We start from the raw sequence: 20,611 nt of genomic DNA, 5'->3' as shown, positions 1-20,611 counted from the left end.
AAATCTTCTAAATAATACTGGTAATAACAAACAATAGCTGACATTGATGCATAAGCTACAATTAAAGAACATAGATGCACAAACTTCAAACTTCAAAAGAGCATGGCTTAAATCCAATAGTTAAAATTAATAAAAAGACTATCTCACTCTGAATTTTCTTGTACATGATTTTTCAGGCACCAACACACTTCCAAAGAAAAAAATTGAGAAAACCCAGTAGTTAAAAGCAAAAGAAAACAAGAACAAAAGCTTTGAATTGTTGGAGGACAAAGAAGAGTGATAGATAGTATAATAACTCAGAGGAATAAAAGTGAAAGAGTGTTATTAGAACTGACATGTCTTTAACAGCAAAGGGGAGTGCATTCAAAGGAAGCTCATGGGCTCATGGGCTTGGTTGTAGAACGAACTTCTCCATGAATGCACCATAGTCTGAATCTCTCTCTCTCTCTCTCTCTCTCTCTCTCATCCTTTTAAAACGGTGAATGTTGCTTAGTAATTATAATAGAATAAAAAAATTATTTTAACTTAAAATATAAGAATTAAAGGTTATAATTAATTAAATATCTGCGGTTTGGGCTAAATATCAATCAGATTCAAAGCGCTTCACTTTGCTTTACCCTCGACACTTTGCACTTTAAGTGAGATTCAGTGCTCTTTTACCAACAATGGTATGTCTCTGTGTTTTTTTCTTTTCAATTTAATGAATAAAATTGACCATAGTCAGCTTTGGACGCCCAGCAAAAATTGAGTTGGTGGATATACAGATTTTTCCTCTAGAATTTAACCTATTCAAATTGGCTGATGCTAACATGATAATAAATGGTTGGAAAGCTTCATTCAGGATTAGCAACATGTTTTGTTACATGCAGCTTGTGTTCTATGTCGTAGTCTACAATCAATTTATAGTGTTCATAAGGAAACATTAGACTGGTTAATTTGCAGACCTGTATAAGAGGTTGTATTTCCCTTCTCAACCAACTTTGGAGCCAGTGGTTTGGCTGAAGATACTTATGAGATTTCCAGTACCATAGTACGTTGAATATGTCATCTACGATACCTGATTTAACACACGATTATCAGAAAAGCATAAATACAGGTAATAGTGATTTTATCAGGAAATAATGTTACAAACAGGTAGCATTAAGAAGAACCAATAAATAGAATGACAAGCAGCATAAGACCTGGTTCAGTGTAATAGCACTGTAATCTATACTTGTGTGCTCTTGTTAAGAGAAAGCTGCAACACCATTACATGAAGTAACATAAATATAGAAATATAATAACTACTGGGAAAAAAAACTGCAAGAAAAGAAATCAAAAGGACGATACCTAACCTATATCCAAAATCTCGATTAATGTAATGCCGTTGAAATGAACTTCCATCATATCCATGTAGTATAGAAAAATTTTCTGCCTGCAAATTAGACAAAAATAGCCATTCAAGTCTCAAGTAATGATAATATTGTTGACACACAATCTAAACAGCCCTTTGCGTTCTTTTCCACCCAGACAAGAGCATGCATATAATTTTTTGCAATATTGAGGGCTGATTTTCAAATCTATTTGACACGTCAAATTTGGATCGGGAAATTTGGAGTGCATATATATATATATATATTTGATAAATTGGAGTGCATATTACTTAATCTTTTAGATCATAGTTAATCCCAGAAGCTATTACTCACCAAAAAAAGGGGAAGAAGACTGGAATGCAATTGAATTGGAAAAAGAATTAGAACTAAAAGAAAAATGAAAGAAGAAGAAGAAGAAATCTAACTGGCATATAGTAGAATTGGAAGAATAGTAGAAAAAAAACTGAACCTTGCACAGAGGACATTTTACAGAAGTAGGTGGGCTAGAGTGCTTGCGTGCAACCACTTTGGTCCACTGTACAATGCAATTGTAACAAAACTTATCTGAAACACAAAAATGGAATGACTAGGCTTAATAAATAACTAAATATGATTTACAGCAGTGAATTCATTATTCCAAAAGGAAATTACCAAAAAAAAAAAAAAAAACCTGTGATGTGTTAATTCCCTGCGCAATTGGGAAATTTATATATAGAATTCTAACTTCTTGAGCCGTATGCAACGTAATAATTAATAAAGAAATATATATATATATATATATATATGGGAAATATGTTCAAAATAACTTTATTTATTTTTAATATGTAATAGAATTTCATTAAGAGAATCAACCTCTCCAAAAAAAAAATTGGGGGAAAGGCTGCCTACATGACCTCTCCCAAGCCCTGCAAAAAGTTGTAGTTTTGGGCACTATGTACAACTACGTCCATGTAATAGAATTTCATTAAAAAAAAAAGCACAAAATAAAGTGCTACCTGGTACACGAGGTCTATATAAAAGAATAGTGAGGAAAACAAAAAGGACCAAAGAAAAAGAGATTAACATCTAAAAAATAGGTCCAAGAAGTTAGTCATGGAGAAATTGAAAGAATTGGAAGTACACTTGTATATTGTCCTGAGATAGAGAAACTTGAGATGTGGCATGGATAACTCCTTTCCCTTGAAAGTGTGTCTATCTTTCCAAAGATGCCACATGATACATGACAGAGTTATAACCCAAATATCCAAATATTCCCAAATTTCCTTTCCAAGAAGCCAACAATAAATTGTAAACAGTCACAATTCTACAGAGATGTATGTATCTACCCTACCCTAGACTCCCAAATGCTTATGTTCTTTAGTTTATTGAGATTTTCCCATGTCCCTAGTACACTGCCTGTGAACATGCATGCTCTTTTCATTTCAAAAAGACTTATATTACTTCTATAAATTTATATAAAGCTTATTGAGATTTTCCCAACAACACCACTGCCGCAGAATACAAACAGACTTGCATATAACTATCCTTGTTACAATAAGCAAGTAATAACTTATGCTCAGAAATTGTAGTGTTAAAGACTATAATACATATAGGCAAATGTTAACAAGCACCGCCTAAGTGCTTGTTAAGATTGTACAAAAGTGTGTCTCATTTAATAAAAAAAAATTAAATCAATAAATGAAAATGACATAAAATTAGTTCTTTTGATTATTTTAATATTTTTTTCTCTCTGCAAAGTTAACACAACTCATATATTTATATATATATATAGACCAAAGTTGGAATGGCATTGAAGTTGAACATCACTGTCACGTTGTTCCTTGAGCTCACTGATCTTGTTGAACCCAAATGTCAATGTGTTAAGTTTGTACTACAAAAGCCTGCACTAGGTCCAGTCCGATACAACCCTGGTTCGATGACTCTTTAATCTAACGGATGAGAAGTGTGTATCAAAGGACACATGGTGAGTTGAGAAAGAAGATGGGATGTGGTAGAAGAAGCAAAGGATAAAATTAAGGACCCATTTGATAATGTTATTCTAATAACGTTATTTAAGTGTTGTGAAAATACGTATGAATAAAAAAATATTATAAAAATATATATTATGTTATTTAAATAACGAAAACTATTAAGCAACCAAATAGCCTTAAATATTTATCGAAGTGCATATGTTAAACAGTTTTCACACATGCAACTTCCACGAAATCCCCAAAGAAAAGCTCAATGATACTATTTCGTACGGTGCCATTCTTTGGGGCCCATCATAAGGTAACAAAGACCGTACCTATCTCCATTGAGAGAAAAGAATTAAAGAAAAGAACAAATAGTATGCTGCTAAGCTATCATACTATATGAAGCCAAATTGACTGTGATAAGATGGTCTCCATTATAGCAAATCAAGTTGTGACCCTGGGCCTCAAGCTTTCTAGTGGCAAGAGAATTTATATTGGACAAAATTTATGAACAATATTTTTTCTTTTAGAGATAATTACAACATGCTGTTAACCCCACAATTCGAACCCTTTCTCCCCTAGACCCCCAATCATTTTGTACATTGAGAGTTGTCAATTCAGTTACAAGGCCTTTGGCATATACAATATTTTAAGTGTGGTTCTTTAGGGTTTTTTTTTTTTTTTTTAAGATTTTGATATGTGGCCACTTAATTAAAAAATATTCTTTCATATGATGAGATAAAAGCCACATGACAAAATCTAAAAAGAGGAACCTAAAAAATAGCACCTAAATACTATTCCTAATTCTTACCCATTTATATTCTATTTTGATTTCACATGAGGATGGGAAGTCATAAATTAAAAAAAAAAAAAAAAGGGTTTAAACACTATTAGTATTCATTATTTGGGAAATGAAATAAATGTTTTGATGACTTAACAAGTGGTGTATATCTATAAGAGCTAACTTTTGGATACACAACATTGGCTTTTAAATGCATGCAAACACTTTTCTTATCCGGATGTGAGATAAATATATTCTCTTTTTATGGTCTATTTTAGAGGAGAAATGAAGAAAGGAAAGATGTGTTTTGAAAACTTACAAGTAATATATAAATTTTATAAAATATTACTTAAAATTTTTAGGTATGATATCTACTATTTGTAAGTGTTTAAATTTTTATCTTTTTTAAAAAAAATAAAAATTAATAAATAAAATTCTTAAATCAAAACATTTGAAATAAATGATTATGATCATAGTGAGTAACATAAACAAGATGTAGCATAGAAGAATATTATATAGATTTACCTTGGATGTGTAAGTTAAAATATAAATAGTGAAAGTAAATTTTGTTTAAAAGATTGTTAATGGCTAATGGGTGACTATGCACATTCCATTTAATTGAGCTCTCTTGTTAAATCAAAATATGACCAAGTCTAGTCATTTATTTCATGGGCATTTCAAATCAGAATGAAGTGCAAACTAAATCTTTAATTATATGCACATTTTACATTAAGGTAAAATCAATAGGATCCATTTGTTAATGGATTTTGACATTTTGTAATTGGTGATCATGGATGAGTTACTAGTATTTTTCTTAATTTAATAGGTTTTTTTGATGTGCAAGTTAAATTATTACTAAAAATAGAAGTTAGATTTTGTTTAAGAAGTGTCAAAAACTAGTTGTTGACAACATACAATTCGTATTTAATTGACTTGCATTTTGTTTCAAACTAGAATAAGACCAAGTTTAGTCTCTCTCTTTTTCATTCTTTCTTTCTTTTTTGTATACATTTTCAATTTTTACGCAAGCAAAATAAGTCCTCTATTAACAAGGATCCACAATTAATTAGATTCCTTTTGTTAATGGATTGACATCTACTTTTTGAATAAATAAGTGGATCGATATCTAGTGATTAGTTTAGGCCTTAAGTCTGACATCGCTTGTAGAAAAAAAAAAAAAAAAAAAAAAAAACATCTACTGATTAATGAATGAGGATGAATCATAACCATTGCTAGTAATTGTCTTTATTCAATGGTTGTTAGGATGCACTTCATATTATATGGTTTTTTTTTTTTTTTTCTTCTTGGTAATCAAAGGATTTGGTACTGATTTGTACCCAAGATGGCATCATCTAATAACTTATTCATGAAAAAAGAAAGCCAATCAATCTTCATATTAGTCAAGAATATTGTGTTTCAATATTATTACCTTCACAATTTTGATTAAATCAACCTCTTTTACTTGTGTTAAGCAAAAAAATATATAATTAAAAAAAAAAAAAAAAAAGGATCATGATGTACTTTTTCAAAACTAGATTTTCAATTGGCTCACATGGCAATGGCATGGAATGGTTTTTTATTTTTTATTTTTTCATAATTCTGAATATTATGAAAAATTCTCTACTGAATAAAGAATATAACTAAATAATGCTAGGAGTTTTTTTTTTTTTTTTTTTTTGAGGAAATAGCAATACTTATTAGAACACATAATTCCCAAAGTAATATATAAAGTTTTTTAAACAGACTTATAATATATTACATAATCAAAGTACCACTACAAAATGACCTAACCTTTGTAGTAATAGTCTAGGGTTATAAGGACTGAAACTTTAACACACACAACTGACGTGGGATAAACATCCCTATAATTTTTTTTTTTTTTAAGGAAACAATATACTTATTAGAACACACAAACATGAAAGCAATATATAGAATTTTTTAAACAAGCTTATAATATATTACATAACCAGAGTACCACTAAAAAAAAAGTCTAACATTTGTAGTAATAGCCTAGGGTTATAATGACTGAATCTCTAACAAACACAATCGATAACCATCCCTATATATATATATATATATATATATATATATTTTTTTTTTTTTTTTTTTTTTTGAGGAAACATTAATACTTATCAGAACGCACAAACATGAAAGTAATATATAGAGTTTTCTTAAAACAAGCTTATAATATACAATGCTAGGAGCAGGGCCGGCTAAATGGTGGAGCAACAGATGCGGTCACCTAAGCCCCCAAATTTAAAAAAAAAAAAAAAAAAAAAAAAAAAAAAAAAAAGACCCCCAAATTTTAACCAATATGGTTATTTATAATCAATAAATAAAATAATATTTTTTTACCAGATGAAAAACAAATAAAAAATAGAGAAAAATGCAACATCCACAATATTTTTCGCAATACTTTTACAACTAATGCTAAGTAGCAGGTTGTTATAGCCAGTTATTGATGGTAAAAAAATAATTATAGTGATATATATTTTTTCAAATAGAAAACAATAAGCAACTCAAAACCTAAGATTTGTTGTAAAAAATATTGTGAATGTTGCACTTCTAAAAAAAATAAGAATAATAATAAAAGTTTAGTTAGCAAAATTTTACTAGTTCTTATCTAAGTTTACCATTAACACTACTTTTTTACTTGCCATTATCAATCTACCACATCAACAAGTATAAAAAATTTTGTCAAATTTTTTTTTTTTTTTTTTATCTATAAAATTTCTAAAAAAAGAAAAAATTCTACGTAATTTGTGTTAATTAGTAATGTAGGGACCGAATTTGAGCACTTCTACTGTTGAGAGAGTGAACTCAAGCCCGATTGGCCCATTACAATGAATTTGTAGAGAGCGGGTTCAAGAACTCGGCCCTAGCAAACGGACAACACCTAATGTAGAATTCCCCTCAGTTGAAGGTTGGCGCACTAGGGTTACCCTCCAAGATCGTTCCTCGGCACCGATCCGAGGAGCTTGACCGTCCCCCCTCATTTATCTGCTTCTTCCCCTTATATAGCCCCTTTCCTCACAATCTCTTTCTTCCACTTGTTGATCATCCACACCCGTCCCATCTGACCGTCCGTCCCATCAGCCGCTTTACCAGTACTCATGTGAGTTGCAACAACAAATGCTGCCTTGTCCAGAAGTCACATCCCCATTAGTGCGGCCAGAGGGTTAGGTGAGCGCATTTATTGTGAAGGTGACAACCTATCCTAGGCTTGCTCCCCTACTTAATGTTGGTGTCGGTCCTCCGAGGACAGGGTTATCCTTGGCGGGGCTCCGAGCAACTCAGTCCTTCATGCTTCATCCTCGGGCGCTCCTTCTTCCTCGGCATAGGCCCTAGGCCGGATGTAAAGTGGGTTGGGGTTGCTAAGTTCTCAGGCCCCACAAGTAATAATTTTACATCTAAAACAAGATAATTAATTTTTGCTTTAGGCCCCGAAATGCATCAAGCGGCATCTGGCTAGGAGTTTAGTTATATTCTCCTCATTAATACTGAATCGCACCATTTTATTTACATCTTTACTTATGAGTTATAAGTTTTTTTTTTTTTTTTTTAATTTGAAATAATTAAGTAGTTAAAAGATCAATTCAAATGTCTCATATATAATCATGTTTTATATAAGAAAAAAAATTCTATATTTGAATAAATGTCATAAATAATAATGTTCTATTAATTTCAATATTCAGTATATTGATGTGCAAGAAATATAGATAATAAAGAATTGTTATATCTACATATTTGGCCTTACTTTTATGTTATTTTATGATTGATTATATATTATAGTTGTGTTATAGGTAATAAGGGCTTTACGTGCAAAGTGAGATTGTGTCAATTGCTAAGCCAACTTGAAGAAACCTGGAAGTAAAAGTAAAAGGAAAAGAAAAGAAAAGCAAAGCAAGAAAAAGTAAGAGAAGAATAAAAGAGACAAGAAGAAACCTGGGAGAGCAAAAGAAAGAAAAAAAGAAAAGTAAAGAGGGAAAAATATAAGGTTATGTTTGGTAACAGTTTGTATTTTCTATTTTCAAAAACTTATTTTTGGGAATATAAGGAAAAAACAATTTTATTGTATTTTTTAAATCAAAAACATGTTTGGTTAGTTGAAATTTAAAAAATAGTTTTTTGAAAATAAAAATAGAAAATACGATAATATGTTGTTACTAAGATTTGAACTCTAATACTAACTTATTAAATGAGACAGATTCATTAAATTAAATATGTATTTTCATTAAATTTTGAAATTAGAAATTGAAAACAACATTTTGCATGTTTTTAGTTTTCTTCACAAATTAAGTTTTGAGAACAATTTTAGTTTTCTGTCCATTTTAGGTTGCCAACCAAATTTTTTAGTTTCAAGAATAGAAACTTTTTTTTGAAAATAGAAAATAAAGAGAAAAAAAGTTACCAAACATAACCTAAACGTTTGCTTTAGTAAGAGATATACAATGGGCTTGATTGCATGTTTGATGAGGGCCACCTTATTTCTTCACCAAAACGCGAACCTAGGATGGGAGTTCTTACTTTTGGGCAACGTTGGGATTTTACTAATTACTAAGAGCATTAGTATCCATAGCACCACTAGAAGACCCACCACAAACACAAAAAAAAAAAAAAAAAAAAAACCATTTATCCACCCACAGCCGATCTGAAGCCACCAAAGCCGTCACCCAAGGCCCCATGACCACCCTACTCCCACCAATAACCCACAACCCGAAATCCAAGATAGACAAGCTGATTTACAGCGACCCACCCACCCAAGGCCGATCTGGCCAAACACCGATCCAAACAACCATCAAACAGCCACCGACCCAGTCTTCAAGCCGCCACCGCCACCGTCGCCATCCCATACCTCTGCCGTCGCCGTCTCTATTCATCCCAAACCCATTTGTTCTCACCAACTCTTCCTTTTCATCATCATCATCTTCACTGAAACCCACTACCAAACAAATCTAGCAAACACTGAAACCCACCATCAAACCCATAGGAACAAATCCCCCAACCCATCAGAAAAAATCACAAACACTGGCCCTAAATCCAACCACCCAAATGCCGACATAAACACCACCCAAATGCCACCCTAATCAGACCCACATGCCGACCAAATTCGACCCAAACGCCAACCCAAACCCACCAAACAACAACCACAACGATCTATTTCTATTATAGTGAGCAATCTATGAGCTGAGAGAGGAGATAGATTTAGAGATTGAAAGGGGCCAAAGGAGAAGAGAGAAGAGAGAAGGGAAAAGGGAGAGAGAACGTAGAACACAGAGAGAGAGAGAGAGAGAGAGAGAGAGAAGAGAGGAATAAAATATATTATCATTGGTTTTCAATCTGATGAACAGTAGGTCGTAAATATAGACACCTACTGTTCACAGATGCAAGAATTTGGAATTCCCATACCCGATTGCAACTGTGATTTTGGGTCTCAGTTGCTAAAATAGTAACTGGGGGGGGGGGGTGGTGTTTACGCCCCCCATTGCTAGTGCTCTAAGAAGGCTTTAGATTAGAGCATCCACATTAGTCTGTGTATTTTACACATCCATTTTTACACTAAAACCTACTTTTTCTATTTTACACATTCACTTTTACAAAACACTCACATCAATTCATCTATTTTATAAGATATTTCAATAAAATATTCATTATACTCCATTTTTTTAATTATTTCTCTCTAACTACCTCTCTTTAATATGCGCTCTCTCTCTCTCTTTCTACCCATTTTTCTGATTTCTTGCTCTCTCTCTCTCTACGCCCATCTCTCTGGCCTTCCTCTTCCAAATCACAAAACCCATCCACCTTCCTCTTCCACCACCATCACAAAATCTCAGCCACCACCAAATCTCAACCACACACTCATCCTGGCCCACCAAATCCGATCCACCACCAAATCTCAGCCGCACAATCACTACCCACCACAACCGTCACCCACTCCCACGACCCACCACAAGCAAAACGACCCACCACCACCACCACCATCTCCCCCAAACGACCCCTAAAATCCAGTAACCCACATCCCCAAAACCCACCAAAAATCTTCGATCTCAATAGCTGAATCCCACTAAATGCCAAACGCTGAAATCGATCTTCGAGCACCGATCTATCTGATCTACGAGCACCGATCTATCTGATCTATGAGCTGATCTACGCCACCAAACGCCACAGCTCTGAACCACTGCTCCGATCCAAGCTCCCACACGCTCCGATCCACAACTCCCACGAGCTCCGATCCACAGCTCCGGACCATCGCTCCGACCACGTTCCAATCCATAGCTTCGATCCACACTCCAATCCATAGCTCCCACTAGCTCTGATCCATAGCTCCGATCAGGCTTCGATCAGGCAAGACCCATACCCACGAGCTCCGATCAAGCAAGACCCACAGCTCTGATCCACAGTTCCGATAAGCACCGATCTCTCTTTGTTGTTTGTCCGTTTGGGTTTGTTTGTGTATCTTTTTGTATGTGTGTGTGTGTGTGTTTTTTTTTTCTTTCTTTTGAGCAAGTATATCTCTGTGTTGATTTGTCTGTGTGGATGTGTTTAGCTTAATTTTCAGTTGATTTTTGGGTTAATTTTCGGGTTGATTCTGGGTTAATTTTCAGTTGATTTTGGTTAATACTCTGTGCTAGATTGCGGTGTTTGGTGGTTGGGTAGTTAATCTGGCACGCTGGGCTGTTGTAATGGTTGGAGAAGAGAGGTAGTTTGAGAGAGGAGAGAGAAAATAAATTAAAAAAATTGTTTACACGAGTTACAGTACCCGTGTAAATATACATTGATATTGTAGCTCATGGAAATATATACACTGTTTTACACAGTTTTACACCCACTGATGTGGGTGTTTTTTTGCTCAAAATGTGTAAAATTTGCACTGTAGTTCTATTTTAGAAGACTTTAGCCGAGCAAATGTGAATGCTCTTAGTTGCATGTGATGAATTACAAATGAGCAAATCAAAGCAACGATAAGTAGGCTAATTTGATTTGTATTAGGAGTGGCTTCTAATATATAAACCTTTGGTCAGTTTGTAAAACTAGGGAGAGAAAATAGGGGTAGGGATGAAGGTGTAGCATGTAGAGGTGGCTGCGTGTGGCTTCTCTATAACTTTTCTCCATGATAGCATTATGATTATTTCTTTCTCTATTTTATTTGTAGTTTAATGCTTAGTATTTTATTTTTGTGTTTTATTTCAATTACTATAAGTTGCTAAATTTTCAATTAAGTTACGACAGTACTTTTTTTTTTTTTTTTTTTTCAAAAAAAAAAATTTATCAAGCTAAAACATTCATTTTCAAAAGCAATTATCAAAACCAAGTCAAATTCCACTTTCAAAGGCAATAAAGGTCCAAAAAAACTCAATGAATCCATAAAAAAACTCCAAATTTAGATGCCATGCAAGTGTTTAAAAAATAAAAAATTAAACACAAACTCAAAATCTACAAACCTAGAACAAAACGAAATTGCAAAACTTAACAGAATAAGAAAATTCAACTTGGTCAGATCTCACATATTCAATCAATCAATCATGACAACCATTTTAATTGCATGCATGAAACAGCAATCAAAACTCAAAAAGCCGTAACTGATCAGTTCTCATCATATAAAAAAAATCTAAAATTTAGGGAAAAAATGGAAGAAATTGAATAAAAACGAGAAATGAGAGTGGATTTAGATCTAGATATTGATCCTAGAGAACCTAATGAATGCATTCTCAACTTAAGATTTTAGTTAAAAAAAATGTGTGTAACAAACACTACAAAAAAATGATAAAACACTATTTTGGTCACTAAACTTTGCCAAAAGTTTTTTTTTTCTTCTCCAATTTTTAAGAAATTCATTTTTCGTCCCCAAATTTGTTTTATTTATATCCTTAAACTTTATTAAAAGTTTGTTTTTATTCCTAAATTATTGAAAATTGTTCTTTTTTCATCCATATTTTTGTCTGTTAACTATTGAAAAAATCCTTTATAAAGTTTATGGATAAGAAAAAAACTTTTTAAAGTTTAAGTACGAAAAGCAAATTTTTGGCAAAGCTTAGAACTAAAATAATATTTTATTCAAAAAGAAAGACCCTTTGATTATTTTAAACTTTAAAGTAGGGATGTAAAAATGACCGACCAACTGATTGTATTGACCAAAATTTTAGAGTTTCGATAAGTTTTCTATTACTTCGGTTTGATTTTGGTTTGAGATATATAATTTTTTCTGTTTTCAGTTTGGTGGCTTTGTTGGATTTTTGACCAAACTGAACCGATTTAATTAATTAATTAATTAATTAATTAATTAATTAATTAATTAATTAATTAATTAAAGCAATGTAGGGGCTGTAGCTTGGTTGTATAACGTGGTTGAGCCGGCCAGGAGTTCTCTTGTTCTAGCCACTGCTTATAACCGCTTTTAAGGTTTTTTTTTTTTTTTTTTAAAAGGTTTTTAAAAGTTTTAAGTTTTTAAAACCCTAGTTATATTCCAGCCGCATCTTTTTTTTTTTTCTCTTCAGCCGTTGCTCCCATTTTTTTTTATTTTTTATTATTATTATTATTATTTTTTTATCAAAATGGTATGTATAAACACAGACCAACCCCTTAAAACTTTCGTCTCCCATCGTATTCCTTCCCCACACTCCTTTAAAAAAAAAAAAAAACCTCATTTTCTCCATCACCCCCAAAAATCTCACTGCAAATTCCCCAGAAAAACTTTCCCCGCAAAAATCAAGAGCAGAGGAGCAGAAACCTGAAAATCCAGCCAAGAAGAAGAGCCAACTCAAGGGTAAATCCNTTTTTTTTTTTTTTTTTTTTTTTTCAAAAAAAAAATTTATCAAGCTAAAACATTCATTTTCAAAAGCAATTATCAAAACCAAGTCAAATTCCACTTTCAAAGGCAATAAAGGTCCAAAAAAACTAAATGAATCCATAAAAAAACTCCAAATTTAGATGCCATGCAAGTGTTTAAAAAATAAAAAATTGAACACAAACTCAAAATCTAAAAACCTAGAACAAAACGAAATTGCAAAACTCAACGGAATAAGAAAATTCAACTTGGTCAGATCTCACATATTCAATCAATCAATCATGACAACCATTTTAATTGCATGCATGAAACAGCAATCAAAACTCAAAAAGCCCTAACTGATCAGTTCTTATCATATAAAAAAAATCTATGGTATGCTATGGTTATACAAATTTTGCTATGGTTGCCGGTGGTGTCTTTATTACGATTCAAGTGTGTCTGTAAATCATGGTATGCTCTCATTAATGGCCAAAACTTCATCAATAAGCACCTTCTCCACAACCAGACCACCTCTAACAAGAACAGGAATGCACGTTTCCTCCTTATCCAACGCCAAAAATCTTCCAATGATCATGTTATCTCCAAGCTTCAATATGAATCTCTTGAAATATTGTCAACACAAGCTGTTCCTTCACAGTATTTTGGTATTCCTAAGCATTTAGAAATTAACATAGTGAGCTCAATTAATGGTCTCGTTTGTCTGGATCTTCATGCTGGAAACACAGATATTGTTCTATGGAATCCAGCAACAAATGAAACAAAAGTTGTTCCCAAGTCCGGTATATCCTACCCCCAAGGTAGAGCCTTAAGTAGAGATATTGGGTTTGCTTTCGACTTCAAAACTAATGACTACAAGGTGGTCAACCTGTTAGAAATCTATGACCCAGATCCTGAATTGTATTTCTATGATTTAAATTTTTTTTATGCAGCTGAGGTCTATTGCTTAAGTACTGGTTCATGGAGGACAGTTAGTACTTCTGGGCCCAGTAATTTTATAAACTATAGTTATTATAGGACATACACGAAAGGGATGTTTTCTTGGAGTGCAAGAATTGGTGATTATCCTGATTTCTTTCTGGGCATTTTATCATTTGATATGAGCAATGAGGTATTCCTAACAACAGCATTACCAGATGGCGATTTGGAGGATCCCAATGGTACTTGGAGAATTTTTTTTGTGCTTAATGAATTGGTTTCTCTAGTTACTTTTGGTAAAGATAGAGAACAATTGGAGAATTGTTTTTACATTTGGTCACTGCTTGAATTTGGTGTTAAGGAGTCTTGGACTAAGCTATTCACTATTGGACCTCTTATGGGGATTGAAAAGCCACTAGGATTTTGGAAGAATGAAAGCTTGTTTTTGAGAGATAATGAGGGACAATTGCTCTTGTATGATCCCTCAGCCCAAAAAATTACTAATCTTCAAATTGATGGACGACCGATGCAGATGATTACTTATGTTGAGAGCCTAATTTCTCTCAAAGGAGGAAATGATGTTGAGGAACAGGGCAATTCATAAAAATGATTCAATACTCATCTATATCTCTGCAATAAGTGTTTGCAAGCAACATGCATGATTATTTACCATATTTTTCTAATAAAGTGTTAATGCTTCCAAGCGATGTCTTTCTTTTTTTTTTTTTTTTTTTTTTTGGGAAGTGTGTTTTTCGACTGGTATTTTATATCCTTACTTTTATTGAAATAACCAACAACCATAAGCAAAGGGAAAATAATTATATGATTAAGATACATGGAAAAAGAGAGTTCTTGACAAAAATTTTTCTAACACAGTACTTTTCCAATTTATACTGCCTCATCTCTCCCAAAAAACAATGTAATTATTCTACCTCATTACACAAATCATGTTCTAGCAACCAAGTCAAGGTATTTCTTTTTAACTTGCTATCCTTGTATGTCTCTAGTATTTTATTGTCTATCAAAAATCAAGAAATATTTAGCATCAAAATCATTTTTAAAAGAGGGAAAAAGGAAAGAAAAGAAAAGGAATTTGCACTTGAATCATTAATTATTCTATAAAAAAAAAAAAAAAATTCAAATAGGCGGCAATCAAAACCACCAAAATGCACATGTTCAAAACACCTAAACACGCCATTTGAAAGCACAACAAGAACAAAGGGGAAATAAAGTGATAAAAGAGGAAAATGTTAATGGTTTTGAGGAAGTGTTTGTATCAAATTATAAAATAAAAAAAATAGAAAGCTACACCATATGCCAAGAGTTGAATATGAGGAATATGCGTGCTTTATTTAAGCACATTCTTCTCATATGCTTGTTCTTTTCATAAGATATCATATTATTATTTGTAATTTATTCATAAAATAAATAGTTCCTTTTGAAGAAAAGGTATATATAAATTTCAACAATAAAAGATTGGTGAATCTTATTTTTTAAAAAAGGTATATATAAATTTCAACAATAAAAATTGGTGAATCTAATTTTTATAAACTTATAAAAGAAATCATTTTATCTAAGTAGTTCAAATAATATAATTTCCACTATGATTTATATATTAATTATTAAAATAGTTTTGTAATGTTACAAACAATTTAGTCATAGACTCTTAGAATTTGTTATATGAAAATGCATAATTTAATTAATTAACTTGTGAACAAATTTAAGCAGTTCAACTATAAAATAAGTCAAGCTTAAATACACAATCTACTTTGTTGATGATCTCGATCTCATCTAAACTCGTGTTTGAAATAAGATGAAATGAATAATCCTAAGTTTATAATACTTGGCATGTTAACAACCTAACAAATTTTCGTTGATGGAATATAATACTTGTTATCTATCATTTTTTTTTTTTTTGTTGCCTTTTGTGTTAGTCTTTTTATTGTTATAAATTTAGCCAAACTAAAATAAGATAATTTTTAATTTTTTTGTTACAGGTTTAGCATAAAAGCTATTAATACTGCATTTATTTCAAAGTAAAATATTTTAAAATAAAATATTTTACTGAAAATATTTTAATATAAAATATTTTACTGAAAATATTTTTATTTTAAGGTGTTTGGTTGTCTATGTGAAAATGGAAAAAAAAAATGTAAAATGAAACAAATTTCTTAATCCCACAACCCATCAAATCCAAAGAACCACCACCAGATCAGTAAAAACCAACCCACCACCAATACATGAATCACTGGAGAATAGGTACGCTCTAATTACTTTCAATTTGTAAAAAAATTTACCAAAACATTAGGCATAATAAAGATGACATAATAACCACTAGTAATTAGTCAGTTATCGACTTGGTACTTCCTCAAATTTTAAAATTAAGTGCACCGTCTCACACTTCTTCATTGCCACTTGCAGATGGTCTACAATTGCTTCTCAGCTGCCGGGAAGAACAAATAATGAGATAAAAAAAAAAAAAAAAAAACCACTGGCACACCAACCTCAAAAAATGCTTGAAACAGAACTCAATAGCACAAGAAGAAAACCACCCAAACAACCACCGTAGTGGCTTGAATCCAACACCTGACCAATTATATCCACCTATTGGAGAGGAAAAAAATGAAAAAAGATGGCCAACCACCCACTGCAACCCATAACAGAGTCCCAACCAAAATTCATTTCAGCTACCCACCAAAACCCACGACTCAGCCACCACCAAGACTCACAAAACATCCCCAGCCATCCACCACAACCCATAAACCCAGCCACCCATAACCCATAAACAATCCAAAAAGCCAAATTGGTAAAGCCACGCAGCAATAAAGGGAAAAAAACAATAAAAATAAAAAAGATCCAGAATTGAGATTAAAAGAATGAATCAACGACAGTGGAGGTGGCCAAGAAATAGTAGGGCCAATGACGCTGGAGGATAACAGAAAGAAAAAAGAAAAAAAGAAAAAAACTTAAAGAGGTGAATTAGGGAGTGGTGCTGATGGCGATGGTGATGAGTGGCGCCCATGAGTGGATCGGTGACCAGTGAATGGATCGGTGGAGGTCTGGTTTGTGGAAGGGAAACTTTGATATTGAGAAAGTATAGTGTTGAGAGAGCAGAGAGAGATGACTAAGGTTGCTTTTGATTTGATGTAAATTGAATTCTAAGTATAAAATGAATACTGGGGGAAATGAATTCTCATAAGGAAAATGAAATCTGGGTGTTTAGTTTTACAATAAAAAATAATTCAAAAAACAATTTTTAATGTTTAGTGATATTCTGAAAATGCTACATACCCACGTATTTTTCATATTTTTTCAACTATTTTCTAAACCCTCAAATAAATTTTATAACATAAAATTTCAAAATATTTGCTTAACACAGCCAAAAATCAAAATAAAAACATTTTTTATTCACAAACTCGTCAGATCGGGAAAGAGAGATCGAGGGAAAGAGAGAGAACGAGGGAAAGAGAGGATCGGAATGGATGGAGGACGGCGGTGGCCAGATCGGGTGGGTTTGGGGGTGGAGTGCAATTCAGTTACCAACATATATGTATATATATCCCAACGTACACACCAAGAAGAGCTGTAGACACAGACAGAGTGAGAGAGAGAGAGAGGAGATGGGCAAGGCCTCTCTCTCTCTGAGACTGACCTTCCTTCTCTCTCTCTCTCTCTCTCTCTCTCTCTCACAGCTTCATCATTTCCATTCTTTCACAAGCCATCTTCCCCTTCAACTTCCACACCCAAAGCACTCCTTCAGACTTGCTCTCAGTCCTTGGACCCAAATCCCAGTCCTCCAAAATCAAACCCCTCGTTGCCCACGACCTCAATTCCTGTCTCAAATTCCTCGTTCCCTTCACTCCTACAAGTCCCAAACTACGGTCCAGAAAGTGTTTGACAACTAAAAAAGATTTGGGTTTGGCAAAAATTGGTGCATCGGATCGAAGAGAGGTAGATGAGCTCATTTGGTGGCCCCCAGAGCCGGTTCTCGAGCTTGCTCGCCTTGCTGTTGATTCTGGTGGTGACCCTGCTGCTATTCAACGAGCTCTTGATCCCACTATGATTGCTGTGAGTTCTTTTTCATGGGTTCTGTTTGTAGCTTTGAATTTGACTCTGCTTGGTAATGTGGATATTGTTTTATAAAGTTTTTGGCTTATTCTCAATTGGGTCAGTGTTAAATGTATAAATTTGTGTATGTGTGTATGATGGTAATCTAAGAAACTGGTAAAGGATTTTTTTTTTGAAGTCATTTTCTTTTTGTTCGTCTTGGTTATTGCTAAAATTGAAAGAATCTGTAGAAGATTGATGAGTAAACCTTAATTCCTTTAGATTTAATAGGTTCCTGATGTTGAAGGATTAAAAGAGAACCGATGTGAGTTGACCAGAACACCGTATGGGAGACGCTTCATAAGTGAGGTTTGTATTGCAGTAATAATATTTCAATTGCTTTACAGGATCATAGGCACAAAAAATGTCCCCTAATTTTTTAATTTATCTGGAATTTTTTTTTTTAATTAAATGGCAGGAGTTGAATTTGTATCTTCAATTTTTATTTGAAGTTATTGCTGCCCGGGGTCCTACCATTGGGCTGACCATATCCCTAAACCGCTAGGATTTCTTTCACGGCCACCTCTTTCTTGCCGTAGACACAGGACGACTTGGTATATTGTAAGTTGTCATTGTTCTTATCACGCCATTTTTTACAACTTTAGTGCCAAAAATGGTTGAGCTTAAATAAGATGTAATTTTGGTATAAACAAACTTCATAAATGATGATACACCTTATAACATCAGAACTTTATGTTTGTCAGGTTTCATGCCAAAGAATACCCAGCATATGATAAAGAAGTGTTTCCATACAATATGGGTTTTTGTCAAAAAGGTTAGAGTTGCTGGATAACACATTTGATCAATGTTCTTATTAGAGTCTCATTACATGCATCATTTTCGAATCTGCTACTTTATTATATTGGCTCAGTATAAAATGTTAGAATCATTAAATTTTCTCTCTTGCAAAGGGAGATTTAAAAATACAATTTTAAAACAAAGCTATCATTGTTCTTCCATTGGTACTTTTTATGAACATTTCTTCAAATGTTAAAACAATTACAATCAGTCAAATCAATTTGTACTTTTGTAGACCATGTCACTAGCAAAAGATGAATAATTGCTAACTTTTAATATTTAAACTTTAAAACATAAGACTTTGGAAATTACCGCCTTTTTGTGAGGTTGTGCTAATATCAGTGTAATCTTTCAGGTTCTAATGTGAAATATGATGACTCAATGAACTTGCGAAATATTCTATGGCTGGCTCCATTGCCAAGCAATTCCACTAAAGCTTGGGTCGCACCAGGTACATTTCCCAACTTAACCAAAGCTGAAAAAAGTTTGTCATGTCTGCATTTGATCAACAAATGCATTTCCAGTCCTTGATAACCACAACTTTTATAGCTTATAAACATAAAAACTTTATCATGTATTTTTCCAATTGTTTGAAGTAACACCGAGAGGGATCCAAGCCCCAAGAAGCCAAAACTATGCTAGTAAAACAGTGTCCAGATTATGAACTTTTCCAATGCTTATTAGCAAGATGCTTATGTGCACAGAAATGTTCATTCTCTGTTACTCTGGTAGTTATGTGCATTTCATAGATAATTTTGGTCCAAAATCATTGAATAGTTGACTTGGTTCTTTATGCTGCACTGCCATATGTAATATTTTTGTTTAAGCCTCATTTTTTAAATGTCCTTATGGATTATATAAATAGGTATCTTTGAGTTTATATGCATACGTTTTTTTATTATTCCTGGAGGTGGGGGGTCAGGAAGATGTAACCACAGTTTCTTAGATTTCAAAGGAAGCATGATCTCCTTTTCTGTGTTCCATGGAACTCAAGTGAATTCAAAGATCATTGCTTTTGTCACCAAAGATAGTTAATTTGGCTTTGGTATTGATTTTACAGGTGTCCTGGTAGTGCTGGATGCCCGCCCAGAAGGTATCATATATAGAGATCTCATTCCTGAATATGTAAATTTTGCAAGGACCATATATGAAGGTTTGAGTTTCTGCTCATCTTTTCTATACCACAATGGTTTTGAAAATTTAGACATTTTAACTATATTTGTTGATTAAGTTTGGTTTGGAAGGAATAAATGAACGCAAGTTTGGTTGATGTTTGCCAGATGATCTTGGAGATGTTGCAGTTGATGTGAACTACTTGGATGTAGGAGCTGCAATTCCAGATTATCAAATTTTCATTTGCTGATGCTCTTCTCAAGGTATACAGCGCTTGGTTTGCCTTGGCATGATTTTATGCAAAACCACCAACCGCCTTGTGATCCACCATGTGTAAAGTGTAAACTTAACCCCCCCCCCCCCCACCCCCCCCCCCCCCCCCCCNTTTTAATAAAAATCTGTGAATTACCAATTAAAAGAAAGGACCGAAAAATCTCTGAACTTTCTCTCAACATTGGGATGCCTTGTTTTTTCTGTACTTATTGTCTGGTCTTTGGCAATTCATGCAAACAAAGAAACTGTGATTCAAAGTATGGCTGTACTAAATCCCCCACCCCTCTCCAAATTCAGTATTGTGGGAACGGATGGCACAGGTGTCAGAATTGGACACGTATCTCTTCAATTAATTGTCATTGTCACTAGAAGTCTAGAACAACATTTCATTCACTTTTAGTTACTATTTACTTATTTTAAATACTGATTTATGTTATATATTCAACTTCATATATATATATGACAGCTTTCTTTTGGAAGTTATAAAGTTTCTTTTCAAACAATCATAATTTACCCTCGTGTTTTTTCCTTT

General features: G+C 33.1%; 1 protein-coding gene and 1 long non-coding RNA gene across 4 annotated transcripts; one reads left to right on the top strand and one right to left on the bottom strand.

Annotated features, from left to right (window-relative positions):
* Nucleotides 1-339: 339 nt before the first annotated feature.
* Nucleotides 340-1,431, bottom strand: LOC111992563 (uncharacterized). Of its 2 annotated transcripts, XR_010628443.1 has the most exons (4): nt 1,335-1,431; nt 1,182-1,237; nt 945-1,057; nt 340-467 (listed from the first exon to the last, which is right to left on the bottom strand). It is a non-coding gene; the product is annotated as an uncharacterized LOC111992563 (long non-coding RNA). The 2 variants fall into 2 exon arrangements; XR_002880855.2 differs by lacking the exon at nt 340-467 and having other exon boundaries at nt 811-1,057.
* Nucleotides 1,432-17,290: 15,859 nt separating this feature from the next.
* Nucleotides 17,291-20,133, top strand: LOC136061304 (uncharacterized). Of its 2 annotated transcripts, none has more exons than XR_010628423.1 (7): nt 17,291-17,856; nt 18,118-18,204; nt 18,314-18,456; nt 18,600-18,670; nt 19,049-19,144; nt 19,754-19,846; nt 19,974-20,133. XR_010628423.1 is itself a non-coding variant. In XM_065771911.1 (7 exons), exons 4-7 carry the CDS (start codon nt 18,652-18,654, stop codon nt 20,054-20,056), a joined length of 291 nt encoding a protein of 96 aa, XP_065627983.1. In that variant the 5' UTR covers nt 17,315-17,856; nt 18,127-18,204; nt 18,314-18,456; nt 18,600-18,651; the 3' UTR covers nt 20,057-20,133. The 2 variants fall into 2 exon arrangements, 1 of the variants encoding a protein (XP_065627983.1); XM_065771911.1 differs by having other exon boundaries at nt 17,315-17,856; nt 18,127-18,204.
* Nucleotides 20,134-20,611: the final 478 nt, after the last annotated feature.

Source organism: Quercus suber, unplaced genomic scaffold, assembly GCF_002906115.3.
Source record: "Quercus suber isolate HL8 unplaced genomic scaffold, Cork oak 2.0 scaffold_51, whole genome shotgun sequence".
Classification (NCBI taxonomy): Eukaryota; Viridiplantae; Streptophyta; class Magnoliopsida; order Fagales; family Fagaceae; genus Quercus; species Quercus suber.
Note: the sequence above shows the minus strand (reverse complement) of the source record. Positions and strands in the feature narration are given on the sequence as shown.